General features: G+C 37.4%; 1 protein-coding gene across 2 annotated transcripts in view; it reads right to left on the bottom strand.

Annotated features, from left to right (window-relative positions):
- Nucleotides 1-5,511: 5,511 nt before the first annotated feature.
- The window catches only part of CTSC (cathepsin C), a 40,468-nt gene continuing 25,598 nt past the window's right edge, over nucleotides 5,512-20,381 (bottom strand). For both annotated transcript variants that reach the window (XM_074015058.1, XM_045371215.2), the window contains 4 exons: nucleotides 17,683-17,838; nucleotides 12,391-12,506; nucleotides 8,005-8,136; nucleotides 5,512-6,430 (listed from right to left, as the gene is read on the bottom strand). In XM_074015058.1, coding sequence (XP_073871159.1) covers nucleotides 5,928-6,430; nucleotides 8,005-8,136; nucleotides 12,391-12,506; nucleotides 17,683-17,838 — 907 coding nt within the window. In that variant the 3' untranslated portion in view covers nucleotides 5,512-5,927. The remainder of the gene's footprint in view (nucleotides 6,431-8,004; nucleotides 8,137-12,390; nucleotides 12,507-17,682; nucleotides 17,839-20,381) is intronic.

A 20,381-nucleotide genomic window follows, 5' to 3' on the forward strand; every position in this document is an offset into this window, starting at 1 on the left:
TTAATATAATGACCACAGGTTCCATCAATGTGGCCGCAAATTGCAGGATTTCATTCTATTTTATGGCCCAATAGGAATCCATAGTGTGTACATATACCATATTTTCTTTATTCATCCATTGATGGACAGTTGACTAAAGTCCATATCTTGACTATTGTGAATAGTGCTTCAATAAACATGGGAATGCAGATATCCTTTTGATATACTGATCTCTTTTTCTTTGGATAAATACCCATTGGTAGAATTTCTGGATCATGTGGTAGTTCTATTTTTAGTTTTTTGAGAAACCTCCATATTGTTTTCCATAATAGCTGTGCTAATTTACACTACCACCAAGAGTGTGTAAGAGTTTCCTCTTCTCCACATTTTCACAAGTGTCTTTTCACTTTTTGTCTTTTTTTATAATAGCCATTCTAACTGGAATGATGTCTCATTGTGATTTTCATTTCCCTAATCATTAGTGATGTTGAGCATTTCTTCGTGTATCTGGTAGCCATTTGTATGTCTTCTTTTGAGAAACGTCTGTTCAGATCCTTTGCTCACATTTTAATGTGATTGTTTGGGTTTTTTGTATGTTTGTTTTTGTTTTTTGATGGTGAGTTGTCTGAGCTCCTTTTATATTCCAGATATTAGTCTGTTGTCGAATGAATCATTTGCAAATATTTTCTCACATTCTATGGGTTGTCTCTTCCCTTTGTTGGTTGTTACCTTTGCTGTCCAGAAGCTTTGTAGTTTACTATAGCTCCATTTGTATACTGTTTGTTTTTGTGTGCCTATGCTTTTGAAATATTAGCCATAAAATCTTCGCCTAAGCTAAAGTTCTTGGGCATTTCCTATGTTTTCTTCTAGTATTTGTATAGTTTCAGGTCTTACATTTAAGTCTTTAATTCATGTTGGGTTTTTGTATATGGTGAGTCATAAGGATCTAGTTTCATTCTCCTCCACATAGATATCCAGTTTCCCCAGCACCATTTATTGAAGAGAGTGTTCTTTTCCTAGTGTATGTTTTTGGTACCTTTGTCAGTTGGCTGAAAATATATGAATTTATTTCTGGGTTCTCTAGTGGCACAATGCTATTTTGTTTACTTTCTTTCCATAGGCTTATCCTTTTCACCCAACTGAATTTTAGCCTGCCAAACTAGGATTGCATCTGCCATCTCTTGAGAATAGTGCCCATTTCTTACAGTGGCATAGAAATAGTCAATCTAAAGGAAAAGCAGACTTTTAGTTCTTCAGAAGCCCCCAAAAAGAATGAGGTTTAAAAATCTGATACTGAAAGAACTTTTCTGTCATTTATCTCAAACTATAGTGAAACTATTCAATACTTTTGAAGGTCCAGAAAATACATTACAGAAAAAAAATCATCTCAATGATTACTTTAATGCACAACCCTTAGCTTTATGGCATTTCCCTCATTTCCTGGGGGGAAAGCTATTTCTCTAACTTATTTCTTTCAATTGATTGCTAGGATTTCAATCTCTTTAAGACCTTTTGCATTAGAGGAAGAAAATGTCTGCTATTTTTTTCTCAACTTGAGGAGTCTGAAGTTTATCACATTCTTTCCGCATTTAACCACCTACAGACTTGAATTTCAAGAAGACAAATTGTCTTTAAGAACATAAAGTTCAAAATCAAAGTATTACATCAGCATCACATCCTCAAAGTTGGAAAAGAAGAGGTTAAATTTCTTCTACTAACTCTTAAAAGAGGTTTAAAAAAAGGGATATTGAAAAATGGACTTCTCAAAGGAAAAAGGAAAACACACACACACACAAAAGGCGTGTGTTGCATTTTCTTCCTGAGTTAGTTTATATCCTGAAATTCTAGTTTGTTATTACTAGGAGGACATAGAATGGCATGACCAGAAAGTCTGCTGAAGTTCCGATTATTTTATGTCCCAGGCAATTTCACGCAAATTTGTACTTTTAATCGGAACTAAAATTCAATGAGGTCAATACTTTACAGTTAATATTTCATGAGGCCCAGTGACTCACCCACTACCAACACACAATTTTAAGTCCATGTGCTTCCCATCAAAGATTCTGATATATCTAAAGCTCCCCAAACTTGGCCAGGAAGATTCTACTTAGCTTTAAACCAAAAATAAACCTTAATTAGAGTTAACAGATATAAATACATTAACATCACTATATTTAGAAGAAAACTGTTATATTAAACCTTCCAAACCACCACACGTGGATTGGCACTTAGAGTACCTGCCCCAAAGAAATGAGAATGAGATTTCTGGGAGGTGGTACAAACGTTGGAAATTATTTTAAAGAATAAGGTGAGGTTATTGGTCTCACAACATTTAAGAATGGATACATTATTTTGCCATTTTTCTTAATAGGAAGGCAGCAGGTACAATAGAAAGTTCTGGACATATTGGAGCATAGATTTATCTTTATTAGCTGGAAGCTCAGGCATGTTACCTCTCAAGGCCCATTTTTAGCAACAGAGGTAGACTAGATAACCTTCCAGCATTAATGTGATGTAAATCTGTTATGCCTACTTTATCTTCATGCTTTTAGAACCTGAATATGAAAATCAAATTATGACTTTACATTACCTTCAGTCTTTTTCACTTCAAAATTGCAATGTCTTATCCCTGGCTGGGTCCTGTTACTCACTCCTGTGGTAGTCTCTCAAACTCCATCACCTCTCAGACTTGTTCTCTTCCCGCAGGCAGCAACACAAGAATGGTAGGGGTGAGGGATGTAAAAATTGTATAGTAAAAATGAAATTTAAACCATATGCCTAATTCATAAAGCTTTTTGCTTGTGCTAGTGTTCCTCTGTAGGTTATTTTCTCCCTTAAAAAAACAAAACAAAAAACAAACAAAAAACCCTCATAAGCCTTTCTCTATCCTCTCGTTGTAGAGCTTATTTATAGAATACATCTTAGCTGCTTCCTCATAGCAAAATATTATTTTACAATTTGAGTTCAGAAAAATACTAATATTTATTTACTCCTTACCACATGCCAAGCACTGTTCTACATACTTTGCATATATATAAAGCATTTAACCCTCAGAGAACTCTATGAAGTAGGTATACATATTCCTTACTATCCAAATCTATTCAGTTCCTGAGTTCTGTGAGCAAGTTTGTATGATCAGGGAAACTGCATTGTCTTTAATTATCTTTAGCACCTCCATTTGGAATGACGAAGGGCCTGAGCTTAGATAGCAAGTAATGCTGTTAAAAATGCAAATACAAATACATTTAGTTCCTTTGTTGCAATAGCAATGGTTTAGAGAGGACAACTTCATTAGCTAGGTATGGTGGCATGCACCTGTAGTCCCAGGGACACGGGAGGCTGAGGTGGGAGGATGGCTTGAGCCCAAGAGGTTGAGGCTGCAGTGAGCATGAATCAAAAAAAAAGTCAAAAATTCAGACAGTGAGAGATACCGATGCGATTTTCTCTATTTTTACAGAAAAGAAAAGAAAAAAAAGAAGGAAGGAGAAGGAAGGAAGGGAAAGGAAAGGAAGCAGGAAGGAAGGAAAGGAAGAAGGAAGGAAGGAAGGAAAGAAAGAAAAGAAAAGAACAGGTAGGATAAGGAAACTGCCTAAGGTTTCATGGCTAATAAGATACATAGCCAGAACACTTATCCAAGCACTATGGCTCCAGAATCAATATTATACTTGTGTCAGACTGCCTGGCTAAATATTATTTTTCTTCTTTGTGACCTGTGGCATCATCCATGTAGATAATCCTTGTAGATTTTCTGGGAATGTCTTTGGGGAGGTTAGCCAGAGTTCCCATCTCATTTTTTTTTCTAGAGCTCCATTTGTTAAAAGACTCTGAGTATGTGTTCTATTAAACATCGATATAAAAAGTTCTAGATACTGACACCAACTGCTTTTTGTACAGCTTAACAGTCTAATTGCATGGTTTGTGAAACCCTAATGTTCCATTTAGTCACTGTATTTGATGAAATCTGCAACATGGATGATATAAACGATCTTTCTGTTGTAGAGAAACAGGAAAAGCAGACTTCGACAGAAGATAAATCCAAGTTGAAATGTAGTCTATCTTAAGTTCTTATTCTGGGCAATCCCTCTCATAATCTCTGAAAACTTAGGGTCTCTTCAAATCATTGCTTGTCCTCAAGTAAACATGTTGTATGTTCTGACTTCCATGACAGTTAGGTTCACACCAATATTTAGCCATTTAATATTTCCTAAAGTATTTAATGAATGACACCAGCAATGAATTTATTTACTTAAGAGCCAGTCAGGGCCCTCATAAAATAGTGCAAAATCACAGGCACTCTACAACATTTTGAGTTGTTCCTATGTGTCAGCCGACTGCTGTCCAACTGGAAAACTAGAGAATAAATTCATGCTTACATGTTAAATAGAATTGTGCTTGTTAAACTGACAGATGAACTTCATGAATTTTAGTGAAAAAAAATATTTATGCTTGATTTAAAAATCTGTTTATATGTTCACATAGCAGTGAGGCTGGGCACAAAATAGGATGGAAATTACATTCAATCAGTAACAATAAAAAGAAAGTGTATCTCATCTCCTTGGAAGCCTTCCAATGATTCCGACCCTGGCTGTGCCTTCCAGTGCTGTTTCTGTGCCACCATGTGGTGAAAAGATCAAAGGTATGTGGCAGCATGCCAGGAGGTCCAGGAAGCCAAACTTTAAATGGTGCATACTCCTGGAGCCCTACTGGAGTTCAAGGAGGGTAAAAACATCATTGTAGTGAATTTTAATGCAGAAAATACGTGGGTTTCGCACAAAACTCTGAAACTCAGAATGTTAAGGTGAAATTTCCAAGTATGCAGCTAGTATCCCTGGTGATTGCAGATACTCTGGTGGGAAATGCTGAGATTCAGTGCTTGAAGGTGCTCAAGGAGAACTCGGTTTCGAAGATTTAGGTTTTAAGCATGACTCCATCACTTGCCAGCTATGTGACCTTAGACACATCACTTGCCCTCTAAGTTGAGTCTCTGTGCAAAGAGGTTAAATTACATGATCTTTATGGTCCTTTCCAGTTCGATAAGGCTGTGGTCCATGTTCATGTTTCAGAGCTCTGACTGCCTTATTCTCCTGTCACATAATTTCTAAGAGAAGGCATATGTTACTTAGCATAGAGGTTTCATATCCACTGTGAAATATCTCTGGGAGATTCCAAAAATCTATTTAAATCTAAGCTGCTAGTATTTCACTCATTAAGCTATTATTGCTCACCTACTGAAAACTAACCAATACTCCCAAATACAAGATACACACCATAGAATAATTTCACCAATATCCAGATTTTGTCAAAACTCTTATTTTTTTCCTCTGAGGTCTCTGACTCATCAAATAATCAAGGATAATCTTAGGATTCACTAGGCATTATCTGAGTATATCCCCTGTCATAAAGGTTCATACTTTTGATTTTAATTGAAATATCTTCAAACTTTTTTTCTTCTTAAGTGCTTACATAGGTAACATAAGTGAATCTTACTGAGTCAATGATAAAAATTCACTGAAGTAAACATAAACTCTATAATGCAGTTATTTTTAAAACTTTATTTTAAAAATATGAGCATTTATTTTGAAAGTTTTGATAATTATTGACATTATTTTCTTGTGATTGGTACAATTAAAAAATAAGTCTATGTTTTCACATTGATTTTAAAAAATATAGCATCTGTTTGAATTACAAATGATTAAACAAACTCTATTACTTCATAGCTGACCCTCTTCCAGAATATTCCCACTTAATTGAATACTTAGAAAAAAGTAGCCAGTGGGTGATTGAAAGGTATATTAAAATTGAGGGCAGTTTTAATTCTAAAGACAAAAATCTTCATAGGAATCTATTTGTAAGCTTCTGAAATTGCTGCTGAAAGTCTCCAGTCTGTGAATATATCAATTCCCTTTTACAACTGATGCAGATCATTATGAAATACTGGGAGGCGTACCCTACAATTTAGGAATTGGTGTGGCTGCCACTGCTATGCTCTCAATTGCACACTCATCTGTTCCTCTGCGGATCCGGAAGTAGCCATCTTCACCCCAGCTGGTGCCCCAGCTGTTTTTAACAATCCAGTAATCCATCCCAGAGGCTGAGTCAGTGCCATAGCCCACAAGCAGAACAGCGTGATTAGTCAGCTCAAAGGGGTTGAAAGGGTCTCTTAGACCAGTGTGGTGGTAGATCCCATTTTGGTAGTGGAGGAAGTCATCATAGACTTCAAAAGCAACTGCCAAGGGCCCATGATAGACCAACTCAAGCTTCATCAGGGCTTCATTGCAGCCTCCATAGAAACCTCCCACATAGTGGTACTCAGAGGAATAATAACGAAAGCAGTCTTCCTTCATTTTGCATGGAGAATCAGTGCCTGTGTAAGGGAAGCAAGCTTCTTCCACCAGCCCAAAATCTTGGGCGTACTTTCCTGCAGTGAGGTATGGGAAGCCGCCTTCACAGCCTGAAGATGAACAACACACATGGTTACCCCTTAGCTGAAAAAGGATTATCCCATTTTCTATTTTTTTCTTTTTTGCTCCATTATTCTTTGCATGTTACCCTGAAAGTTGTCCTTAGCTTAAGCGTCACTTCATTCACCCATCCATTTTCCAGCTAGCTAACTATCCTTTCATCCCCCTTCTACTTAACAGATATCTACTTAGCAACTAACATGGATGTAGCAATAGCAAAGTGGTTAAGTGGGGAGGCTCTGAAGCCTACATAGGTTTAAAGCCAAAGCTGTGTGAAGAGTATAACTTTTCTGTATCTCTGCTTACTTACCTGTAAAATCTAGATGATAGTAGTACTTTCCTCATAGGGTTAAATTAGTTACTTCATGTAAAAATAGCAAAAGTTATGTATTATGGTCATTGCTAAGCAGCCAGACCCCACAGCTCGGCTCTTTCTCAAGCAAGTCTTTTCCCTGACAACCTCTGGCTGAAATGTCTTTCCTACCTTCCTCTTGTAGTCCTGACCCTATTATATATATCCATAACTCTGTACTTTTTCTTCACTGTTCTTCACACTGTTATAATTATTTAATCTCTATCTCTCACTTAACTGTAAGCTTCATGAGGATAAAGACTGTCTTATATACTATAGCCCCTATAGCCTACAAGTCACAACTAGTATTACGTATTTTAGAAAGAATGAAAGGCTCACTGGCAAATAATCACTCATCAGCAGTTTCAATGGTGAGCTGGGAAATTCCTAGTGGCCAAATCTGGGCTTGACAGCATAAACCTTTAAAATGGTAATGTTGTTCCCTCAATCAATTATAGCTGTGTTTTTGACATACATCACATACAGCCTGATCTGAAAGCCTAAGTACAGAATTAATTTTTTTTTTTTTTTCATAACTGGAGTAGAGTGGCATGATATCAGCTCACTGCAGCCTTGACCTCCCGGGCTCAAGTGATTCTCAAGTGCACGCCACCAAGCCCAGCTAATTTTTTGTATTTTTAATACAGACGGGGTTTTGCCATGTTGCCCAGGCTGGTCTCAAACTCCAGGACTCAAGAGATTCACCCATCTCAGTCTCCCAAAGTGCTGGGGTTATAGGCATGAGCCACTGCGCCCAGCCCTAAGTACAGAATTTTAAAATTCTCCCAGAGAGAAACCAGTGTAAGTATGGTTTTAAAAAAAGTTGGGTTTTGGAGATGATAATTAGAAGTGAAACTCCAGTGCTAAAAGCTGTGAGACCTTCAAATGATTAGAAAAATTTCTTTGTTCCTGTTCCCCGTCCATAGATAGGGATTATACTTACTACTTCTCAGAGTTTTGAGCATTGTTAGGCAATATATGTAAGAGGCAGCGCTCACTCAATATATAGTAACTATTGACATTTTGGTGGATGGTACAGTGAATTCCATGAGAAACCATCCATTAATAAGTTACAGGGCCAGACTTGCACCCAGGTTTTCTGACTATAGACACTGTGCTCTCTTTACTGCACCATCCTTTTGCCTTTGCCAACAACAGCCAGCTCCACACAGGTAAATAGCTCATAAATGGTGTCTGAAATACAACACTTACCTTGAGCATACTGGCTGCAAGACACGACCTCCTGAGGGCTCAGGATTGGGGTCTGAGAATTGTTGGTTAGTATACGGATTCTCGCTTCTAGCATACCCACAGAAGCAAATGAGTAGCAGCTGCCACAGGATGCTGGAGATGAAAAAAAGATACATAATCCAGGAGCCATCTGAAGCCTCACAAAAAATCATACAGAAACCTTAGTGAATCACATACATTAATGTTTATACTGAATGTTGTTATTTATAAGAATCAGCACAAGAAGAAGACTCAACTAACAAGCATTGTTGAGCTTATGAAGGCAATCATTAAGATTTCATCATTTTTCATCAAAAGGCAAACATTAGTACATGGGATTGTCTTTGAGAATATTTTAGAAACTAAAAAATCTCCTCATAATTTCTGAGAAGCTTTTGGCAATATTCTTGATAATGATGAAAGGATTTATGTCTGCAACATTAAAAGCCATCAGGTTGGGAGAAAACTGTGGAGGAATACATGTGAGCTGAGCTTTCAAATACCTCTAATGCAATGAGATGAAGGTTTATGTCCCTCCAAAATCATGTTAAAACCCCAATCCCCAAAGTGATGGTCTTAGGAGGTGGGGCCTTTGGGATTAGTGACCTAATACAAAAAGCTCCAGAGAGAACTCTCATTCCTTCTACCACGTGAAGTTATAGACAGAAGTCAGTCTGAGCCCTGTTTCCTTTTAACTACTGCCATTTCTGATGTTCCCTAAAATTCTCCCCCTAAAAATCTCAGATTAACCATACTATACACTGTTTTCCTACTGAGAGATTATCTAAATTATGAAGATTAGAAAAGCACTTGGAAGAAGGCCCTGTGAATTCATCTAGTGTACAATCTGCTCACTTGATAACATGTAAAGGTGGCTCAGAAAGAAGCAATGAGCTGTCCAAGGACACACAGCTAATAGATAGCAGGGACAAGTGCCTTACTGTCTCCTAAGGCAGGATTAGTGTCCTTTTCAATTTATGGGTCCATGTCTACTTTAACCAATGTTCAGGTTTTCTCTCCCTGTCTCGTAGTCACTAGACAGAGCAAAATTAGCTTGTATCTTTTGTTTTCAAAACCATGCAGATGATACTATCTATAGGACCCATCCTTCAAATGATAGAATGTCAACATTGTACATTGCACACTGAACATATAACTATGTTCAGCAGTACCTTCCAACAGTGAAGAACACACTGAACTAGGAGTGAGGATTCTTGTGTGTTTTGTTTTTTGTTTTTTTTTTTTTCCTGCTTTCTTGTTTTGCCCCTCATTAGTTGTACAATACTGGACAACTTACAAATACACCTTGGCGCCTCATGAAAGGAAACCAATGTCAAAGAAATAACACATCCCAGGAGAGTCTGGAAAGGGTCCCTTTCTGACTGTCCAGCTTTCTCGGCCCATAGCAGCCATGGAAATAATCTCTCTCAGTACTGGTCATTAAATTCGCATTATCTAACCATCGATCACTGTGGGAGGGACAGGCCACAAGTGCATTCAAGGGCTCCGAATGTGTTCTATTTACAGAGTAATCACAGGAACAAGGGAAAAAGATAACCTTCATCAGGCCCCTGACTTGTAAGAATGTGTCAGCTACCAAGGGAATTAATGCCTCATTTCAACAGCCAAGGCCAATCTGATTCTAAAAGAACCATTTATCTCTTAAGAATACTGCAATGCAATAAAGAATAAGAAGTGATTCTAGCCTAGCCAGAGCTCTGCAGTAATCAAATTTCTACAATCTCAGATAGACAGTGTTATTTTCATATGGTATAACTATATTCAGCAGTACCTTCCACCAGTGAAGAACATGCTGCACTAGGAGTCAGGAGTCAGGATTCTTTTTTTTTTTTTTTTTCCCTCTTCTCTTATTTTGCCTCTCATTGGTTGTGCAACACTGTGCGCTTGACCTTTTGACACTGTTTTTTTTTAATCTTTTGTGTAAAATGAATTGGGTGGAGCAGTTTAAGGTCTCTGCCTTCCTGCTCAAATAGTATAAACAGCATTTTGAAAAAAGACTTAAATGGACTAGACTTCATGCATTATGAAAACACTCTGTATTTCCTAGTTAATATGACCCAGGAGAGACACTTCCCTTCTCTCTTAAAAATACAAAAATAAATAAAAACAGTATAGCTGGGAGAAGAACAAAGAAAGCCCATTCTGCCCTATTTCTAAGCTTCTCTTCCCTCTCATACCTCAAAGTATTAATAAATCTAGCTATAAGGCTTGTTCTTAAATCTGTTTCCAAGTGTAAAGGTAAGACCCCATTTGTCCTCCCACTATTTCTTTTTTCTTTAATTTCAATTTGCTCTCTGACTAGAGAAAAGCTGTGAATTCCCTTAATTGCAGCTAATTCTGAAATCTGGGTTATACAGAACACTGGTATTGGCAAAGTTGGTGGGAATTTTCAAGTAGCCCAATTAGCAGGAAGAGAAAATACTTTTTTCCCCAACTTACAGTATAGAATACCAAAAGAAAGTCAAAAGAGGAACCTCTAAGTACATTATTTTCTCAAGTACCTGACAAGATACTGTAGATGAGGGATCAATTCAAAAGCAATTAATCCATCAAAGCCCTCTGTTTTGAAATTGCCATTTCTCTGTACAAATCTTATTTATAACAGTCAGAGAATAAAGAACATTGGAGAAAATAATAGCTTTTACCAAGGTATATGAAAACCAATGTCAAATAATTTGGCTTTAGAAAGTCTAATTTCCTTTACCTGAATTATTATCTCATATAACTTGTCAATCATATCTTTTGGGAAGGGTTTGCTAAACTTTTCTACCATCTCTTATGTTGCCAGTGAATTTAAAAAATGCTCTATTAAAGTAGTTATCATATTTTAATGTTTTGCTTGTATGTCTTGCTAAACTGTAAATCACCAGAACAAGGACTATGTCATATTAGTCCTTATTTTCTCTGCCATTAAAAAAAATCCTAACACATTTTAGATGTTCCAGTAACAACACAAGAAGCAACACTGTAATATCAGTAGCTCACATTATAGCAATGCTAACCATGTGCCAGGACCTCAATGATCAAGTCAACACATGATATGCACTATTAATTAATCCTCTCAAATAGACATAAAAAATCTAGTTGGTGATAGCGTAACTTGCAATCTCTTAACATGGACCCTTCAATTTCACTTTGCATTCATTTCTCGATTATGTTCAAATTTATCTTATTTCCAATCCCACTTTCCAAGGAAGCCTTCCCAGGAAACTGAGAAGGTAGGGAAAGATTTCAGGACCTATACTTTCTTTAGAGCTGAAGAGCCTAGAATAACTGGTAGAAAAGCAAAGAGATGAGACCCTTGGTGTCTGATGAAGAAGAGAAATGTTGCTCACTGGCTGTTATAAGACCTACTTGGGACTCTCAACATTCAGAACACTGCAAGAATTCAGTGAGATGGGAGCTTGAAGGGCAAGTGATGAAAATAAGACATGGCAGAGACTGATTATCACTAGAATTTTATGAAAGGGAAACAACAGTTTATCTTTGGGTACTATAAATTTATAATCCTCCCAGGAGACACTAATCAGAATGTTTCCAGATAGCAAATACTAAACCTATTTTATAGTAACAAATCAGTCATGGGTAGTATTATCTTCAAAATGAGCTTAGAAGTAATACACTTGAGTATTGCATAGATTCTCCAAGTCACTGTGGGCTACAACTCAGGATAAAAAGATAATTTGCTATCAAGTGCAGTTAGAGGACATGTTATGAAATCAAATGTTATCAAATTTCTGAAAATAACTGGTAAAATTCAATGATAGGAATATTTTCATGAACCTGAGCTCTGCCCTCACGCCATCACTCAGGAAGCTGGGTTAATACTTACCATCACATGTCATATTTTAATGTAAAGTGAATTGAAAGGTCCTTACACAGCTCAAAAAGTCTACCAGGAGAATAATTTAAGGATTTATTTTATGGGTTCATGTAGTAATTAATGACTAAATTAATGGGGGTGGGGGAATAGAGGGACAGATAGAAAACAAAGATTCCAACAAACCACTTGCAGAATGGCATACAATTCTTTGCTTCTACTAGAATCTTTCCTACTAGGAGGGCAAATGAGTTTGTCTTACATATCACTCTGATTGTCACTAGCTACCTGGAAAATATATTGAGAAAAGCACTGAGGAAATGCTAAGCTCAGTTGAAAAGAAAATTTTTAACCAAAGTCTGCTATGGATATAAAAGGAAAGAATAATTCATAGGCCATCTATTTTCTATTTCTATAATAAGGGGATCATGCCCATTCCATCTAGGTATCCCCAAAATCCATCACAGAGCAAATGTTCAATAAATAGTTCAGAACAAATTAATAAAAAACTTAGAATTCTTTTTTACCTTGGTTTCGAACAGGACTGACAAAATTGATACCGTGAACATTTCTCCAGTCCCAAGATGTTGGCAAATGCAAAATCTTTTGCTGTATTTCAGCAGTAAGTGGGGCAGGTTTGGGCCTAGAAAGGAAATACACATTTGATATCAACATATAATCTTTCATTTGAGGATGATTTTCTAAACTCTATTACAATTCTATGATTTCAGCTACCAGACTAGCTAGGATCTAGATTCAGACCCAAAGAGCACTTGTTCTGTGAGTGATTCAATGTGTCAATTATACAACAGAGTTCTGTAAATGGCTTTCATTCACTGTTTCTTTTTCAGTATCTAGTATTGATAATTTTCCCTTGTGAAATCACACTGGTTTTGTGTATCACTATGATGTTATTTTTAGTTTGCCTGAATAGCTGCATTCTTACTCACTTTTGAAAGATTTTTGACCAAGAAAGAGATGAGAAGTAGAAGATATAAGAAGGGTTTAGAAAAAACAGAGGAATCACTGATGTTTGACTTAGGAGACAGACACATTGGTAGTGGGGTGGCTGTAAAAGAAGTGAAGTTGGCAAAGGAAAAACAAGGTCTATGTGAGGCAGGAGAATAGGGTCTGGAGGCAGGGAACATAAGGCCAATTCATGCTGACTTCCTAGAACTAAATAAAATGGCAACACTTCAGCAGTGGCAGGAATGTGAACCGCTTTGTAACTTCACTTCATCCTCTGCATTTACACAGGCCACAACCCCCAGGAGTAACATCCTCTCCATTAACACAGGGCTCATACCTAGTAAATGACTTTGTAAGTATACTCCACCCTCTTCACTTACATAGGGCATATACCAGGTAACCAATGGAAAACCTCTAGAGGGTATTGAAACCCCAGAAAATTCTGTAACGAGGGCCTTGAGTCATTTACTTAGGCCCACTCCCATCCTGTGGAGTGTGCTTTCATTTTCAACAAATCTCTGCTTTTGTTGCTTCATTCTTTCCTTGCTTCATTTGTACATTTTGTCCAATTCTTTGTTCAAAACGCCAAGAACCTGGACACCCTCAACCAGTAATATAAACATAACATAGGCTGACTAGCTCCGTAAGCAACAGATAAAACTGTTTCATTATAGAACCACACCTTATATGATAGTGTTGGGCTGTAAGACACACAAAGGAGAGGTGCCTAGGCCCATGAATGAACAGACATTTTTGGGAAGTGAGAAATTGTTCTAACAGCTTCTCTATATTAGCGATTTCACACATACAGAGACAGAGAGAGAGAGAGAGAGAGAGAGAGAGAAACACACCACAGCGTTAGACACATTCGACTTCTCGGAGTTTCCCGAAGACTGCCAAATGGCCTCTCTGTTCTACGTCTTTATGCTGCTGCTCCTGTAACCTCAAGCACCTGTTACTCACCACTTAAAACTCCCCTAAGAGTTTTTCCCTAACTTCTAATTTTAAAAACTGCTCATAAAGTAGCCTCCCCTCACCAGCCCCCAGCGAAAACTCACTTCCTCTCTCTCTCTGCTCCTTCAAATTTTTTGTGAGGGCACTACAGTCACAATGTGGTAACAATTATTTTTTGTTACTACAAACTACTTGAATTTCTTATTCAACTGGGCATTGTCATATCACACTGTTCTAGTTTTTCAGTGGTTACCAGATGTTTTTTACTAGGCTAAAATTTAGTCAATGGCAAAGATTCTTTCTGGGCTACTTCATACCCTCTGCATCTATTCACAACTGGTCCTGTCTGTCACAACTTCTCTTATATATAACACAGGTTAAGAATACATGACAAAATGGAACTGAGAGGAAACCAAGAGAAAAACAACAATGATTTCTTCAAGAATAGCAACTGTAACCCTGACAATTGTATAGACTAGAGAAATGCTAGTTAATTGTTCACTAATTTTTTTTCTCCTAAACCAGTCACATTGGTTGAAGATATACATGATACAGAGATAAATATGGGATGGTCATTAACAATATGGAAGACAATGTTAAGAGAAATAATGCATACAAAAATTACTATAACAAATAGAAAGAAGTTACAGTAATGCTATAAAACATACAACCTGGACAAAGTCTAAATAATCAAGGATCATAAAAATCTATGCCTCATAGGTAACTTTATATATGGGGTGAGAGAAAAAACAAAGCTTGGACATTTCTTCTAAGATATATAACTAAAAACTAAGATGCAAACTATTTCCATCTTTGAATAGAAATAGTTTCTGTGGTTTCACATTGAGAGAGTATGTTGAAGAAGAAACTCAGTTTTTTTTTTTAATCTCTCACTGAACACTATCAACTATCAACACAAAAGAATTCTGTGATCAAATGCATGTGGGTTTCTCCCCACATATCAAGCAAGCAACCATTTTCACAGTGGGTACTAGCTGGGTGTCCCCCAATCCAGTTTTGACACTGTGTACCTGGAGATGGCACCAGATCTCACAGGTTGAGGGCTCCGTCCCACAAAACAGCCCCCTACTTCCAATGCCAATTGAAAGCCCTAGGTTGTTTACCTGTGCTTCTGACCAACCAGCTATAATGTGGGGATGCTATGACACCCTTCTTGGGTTCAATTACTTTGCTAGAGTGGCTCACAGAACGCAGAGAAATACTAACCAATGTTTATTGGTTTATTATAAAAGATACTACAAATGAAACAGATGAAGAAATGAGTAGGGCAAGGTATGAGGGAAGGGGCACACAGCTTCCATGCCCTCCCTGAGCACAGCACCCTCCAGGAACTTCCACGTGTTCAGTTATCTGGAAACTCTCTGCACCCTGTCTTTGTGAGCCTTATATGGAGACTACACTGAATAGGCACAATTGACAACCATGTAGAGATGTGATTGGACAAAAAGGGTATGATGTAAACACAGCCAGACCTGTCTGTTCAGATTCTTCTTAGCCTCTCTCTGCAGCATTCTTTCCTTTAGGGTATGACACAGGACATCTTTGGAAATGAAAGTCCTATGACCCAAGATCAGAAAGGCAGGGGAAGATTAGAGTGCTGCCCTGGGCAGGTGAGAGAAGGGCGGAAGAAGAGAGAGAGAGAGAGATTCTGTTTTCTGAGGCCTAATGTGCCCCCACATTAAAAGAAAGTAACAAGGCCTATGGGAGTTATGAGCCAGGAACTGTGGACAAAATCCAGTATGTGTTAACTAGTTGCCTTGTTTAAACCTAAGAATATAAAGGATAAAAAAGAAATTTAAGTTTGGCAGTGCAATGTAATTTCAGGGCATATGATTTTATCACTTACTATCTGTGTAACATTTGGCAAGGAACCTAACAATACGAAACTACAGTTAACTTCTATTTAAGTGGTTATAATCATGCTTACCTCAAAGGGTTGTTACGAAAATTGAATGTAATGATGGGTAACAAGTGCTCAGAACAGTGCCTTTTTCTGGTAAGTCCTTAATAAAATGGCAGCTGTTATGAAGATAACATCCATGTCATCAACAGGACTAAATAAGATGCTGATACAGTTTAAAGCAATTATCTGGCACAAAACAGTCATTTCAATATTAAGTTCCTTTTTTCTACCATCCCATAAGGTAGAGATTTGCCCATCATTGCACACACAAAACAAAAACAATGTGAAAACTGAGGCTTAATGTTGTTGTCAAAGGTGTTTGAACCAGAACAACTCCATCTTGAATAGGAGCTGGGTAAGATGAGGCTGATACCTACTGGGCTGCATTCCCAGACAGTTAAGGTATTCTAAGTCATAGAATGAGATAGGAGGTCAGCACAAGATATAGGTCATAAAGACCTTGCTGACAGAACAGGTTGCAGTAAAGAAGCCAGCTAAAACCCACCAACACCAAGAGGGCGATGAGAGTGACCTCTGGTCTTCCTCACTGCTACACTCCCACCAGTGCTAGACAGTTTAAGAATGCCATGACAGACCAGGCGCGGTGGCTCACATCTGTAATCTCAGCACTTTGGGAGGCCGAGGTGGGTGGAGTGAGGAACTCCTGAGGTCAGGAGTTTGAGATCAGCCTGGTCAACATGGCGAAACTCTGTCTCAACTAAAAATACAAACATTGGTTGATCACGCCTGTGATCCCAGCTACTTGGGAGGCTGAGGCAAGAGAATGATTTAAACCCAGGAGGCGGAGGTTGCAGTGAGCCGAGACTGCTCCACTGCACTCCAGCCTGGGCAACACAGTAAGACTCTGAAAAAAAAAAAAAAAAAAAAAAAAAAAAAAAAAAGAATGCCATGACAATGTCAGGAAGTTATCCTATATGGTCTAAAAAGGGGAGGCATGAATAATCCATCCCTTGCTTAGCATATAATCAAGAAATAACCATAAAAATGGACAACCAGCTACCCTCAGGGCTGCTCTGTCTATGGAGTAGCCATTCTTTTATTCCTTTACTTTCTTAATAAACTTGCTTTCACTTTGCACTGAGGACTCGCCCTAAATTCTTTCCTACACAAGATCCAACAGCCCTTTCTTGGGGTCTGGATCAGGACCCCTTTCCAGTAACACTGTGAAAATGGAGAGAGAGAAAAAGGAGTTTGGGGGATAAAAAGGTGAGAATTACAAACATTTTGAGTAAAAGACACATGATTGGCTCTTAATCTTTTGGCCCACATTCTTTACAAATCTAGTGAAAGCTCTAGATTCAGAAATGCTCATAAACAATAAATGTTGTCTGTAATTTCAGCAGTTTCACAGACTCCCTATATCACAAGCTAAGAATCTTTGAGAGTTTCTATTATGTCACTGGATTCTTAGAACAGAACTAATTTATATACAAAACCGCTAGTGAAAATCAGGCAGCCAGACTATAATATCTGCTTTAATATTTCCTACTTCACTCAATTCCATCTCCTACCTATGAGCTTTGGACAAGATAATTTGAATATGAACTCCATCCCCCACGTGGCGTGGCCAGCCTAGTATCTCTCAAGCTCTTTCCCTACTACATTGCCATGGTCTTTCCTTATGCGGCAAGCAGGAAGAACCCCTCAGGCGGTTACAGGCAGGAGGCTAATCCACAGCATGAGGGAAACAGGACAAAGCTCCATGCCAGAGTGTAGAAAATGGAAAGGGGGCAATGGAAACAACAGACATGTGAAAGAAAAACTCATAAATAGGACTTGGAAAGTGATAGAACATGTATCAATAGGAGAGAAAGATTGTTAACAGATCACATAAAAAGTTACAACTGGGACGACCAATAAAACGGCGAGCAACACCAGTAGGACTGGTTAGGAGGGAGGATGGTATTCAGCATTCATATTTTTATTAATGATAAAATGTGTGCTTTATTACCTTGGGATTTTTCGACTGTGGCCACCACTTCTCTTAATCATATCTCCCAGGGTAAGAGTCTCATATTCCATGTATGTAGTTGCAGTCCAAGACTTCTGAATGGCATTGATAGCTTTCACAAAGTTGTGGTCATATTTGTAGAGCCTATTAGAATACCTGCCCCCAAAATGAGATCATTTCAGATACAGTCCTTACTGATGTAAATAGAGTAATTAAAACAGGCATCACACTCTGTGCTTAAGTGGAAAGTGGTACAATCTTTCAGGAAGGTAATTGGCAATATGTATCAATAGCCTAGAAGAGCCTGGCATGTCTTCTCTAAAAATAAAAGTTCAAGTTAACTAAGATGCATGTATAAGGATTTTCCATGAAGTACTTTTAAACTACTAATAGATTGTAAATAACTGAAATAAATATTCAAGGATAAGGAACCGATTAATATTTCATTTTCTATATAATATATTCATTAAAAATGTCTAGAAAGTTATTTAATGATATGGAAGAGTGCTCACAACTATATTAAATATAAGAAGAAACCAAAGTTTATACATAATCATAATCAATTTATCAACTTTTGGACAGTAATATATGTATATATGCATATTAATGTGTATGCATAATATATACATACATATGTATGTGCACACACACTCACACACACACATACACGCGCACACACACTATAAATGCATTTTTTTAAATGTCAAACATGGTTACCGCTGAGTGGTGGCATGAGATGCCCAGCTTTCCCCTATCCCCTACAGTTTCTACAGTGTACCTTTATAACCTTTTTAATATGAAAAAAGAGAACAGCAAAACCTGTATGCAACATATATACAACATGCAAGCATTATAACCATATGATGCAAAAATAAATTATACTTTATGGACGTTTGGCTTATACTTGTTACTCAGAATTTAGTTCTTGAACCAGTATCAGCAGCAACACCTGGAAGTTTGTTAGAAATGCATACTTTAGGTGCTCAGTGCAGATCACCTGAATCAGAATCTGCATTTCTTCTTTTAACAAGATCCCCAGGTGATTCACAATAACATTAAAATCTGAGCCACATTTGTTTACCTTGTGCCAAATGCTTGGATACTTATGTAAATAGACATAACACACAAAGAGCATATTTACAAAGCAGAAAAATTCAGGGAGTTGATTATTCACTTAATTCAAACATTTATCATACCTGTGTGCTAGATGCTATGAATTACAGAACTCACCATATTATTATTATTAAAAAAGAGTTTGTGGTTTCAGAGTGACTCACTATCTGAGACTTCTATAAACATTCAACTATGCAAAGCAAGATATAATTAACCTGAGTAACATTTTAGGCATACTGCAAACTTTCCTTTCTGTTATAAATCATGTGTGTAGAGAGAGAATTTTGATATGGTCTAAGAACCTGAGAGTACTGAAAATAATCAGAAAAACGTGCAACCAGGTTGATAATGTTTTAATGTTTTTGTCTTTCCCACTTGTTGCAAAGTGTGAAAAAACCAGAGAGGTACCTTCATCAAGCAGATTATAAAACTGTATCATATGTATGACTACACTAACACAATAACAAAAACAAGTTATTGTTGTTTCATTGTTTCTTTAGGCAAAATAATATATTTTAAATTGTAAATAAAATACTTTTAAGATATTTTCCCCAATGAGAGTCAATACTTCATTGACTGTAGATATTTGAGGAGCAGTAGCCTGCTGTTTCCCTTGCTTTATCGTAACATCTAGCAAAACCTCGTGTGTTGATATGTGCATTAAAGTAATGACAAAATAGCATCCTCCGTCTTAAATAATATTATTTTCGGTGTTTAAGATCAACGAGATTAAAAATAATGTATCTTACTCTGGGATAACAGATCATTAAGAGTTGAAAGAGACCTCAAAGGCAATTCAGTCCCACATGCTCATTTCACAGGTGAGGCAATGTAGGTGCTGAGCACTCTGGTTAGGAGCTTCTTCATTAAATGAGACAATGTTTGGAATATCAAATAGAGTACAATAGTACATAGCATATCCTAAATGGTAGGGTGCAAAGTAAACAAATTAAAAGGAAATGCATAGCTCTAGGACCAAGCCAAACAAAGCTATTTAAAACCTAAACTCAAAATGAAGGGGATGAATTAATCTAGATCTTGTTCAGCACTTTTGCAGACAATTCATTCTCCTTTAAATCATCTCTCTTACCTCTGTGCTGCAGTCATTCATTGCTAGTGTTGCCTGGCTTGGGATGATTTGTACATGTACATTTTTAGTGGCTTTTACAACGACATAAAACAGAAAAGGTAACATTTCATCTCTTCCTTCCACAACTAATAAAGTCTTATTTGAAATCTCCTGTTTGTGTGGTTCACAGTTAGTTACAGATTTCATTTAACAGTAAACATTAACTGCAGGTTATAGTCTGAATTGTGTCCCCCCAAAAGTCGTATGTTGAAATTCTAACCCCCTGTATTGCAGCCATATGACTGTATTTGGAGACAGAGTTTTAAAGAGGTAATTAAAGCAAAATTAGGTCATATGGGTAGCTCCCAATCCAATATGACCAATGTCCTTATAAGAAGAGGAGATTAGGACAGTCAGAAAAGACTGTTTAGGGACCCGGTAAGCAGGCAGACATCTGCAAGCCAAGGAGTGTGGCCTTGGAAGAAACCAAACCTGACAACACCTCGATCTTGGACTT

This window comes from Macaca fascicularis, chromosome 14, assembly GCF_037993035.2.
Source record: "Macaca fascicularis isolate 582-1 chromosome 14, T2T-MFA8v1.1".
Lineage (NCBI taxonomy): Eukaryota > Metazoa > Chordata > Mammalia > Primates > Cercopithecidae > Macaca > Macaca fascicularis.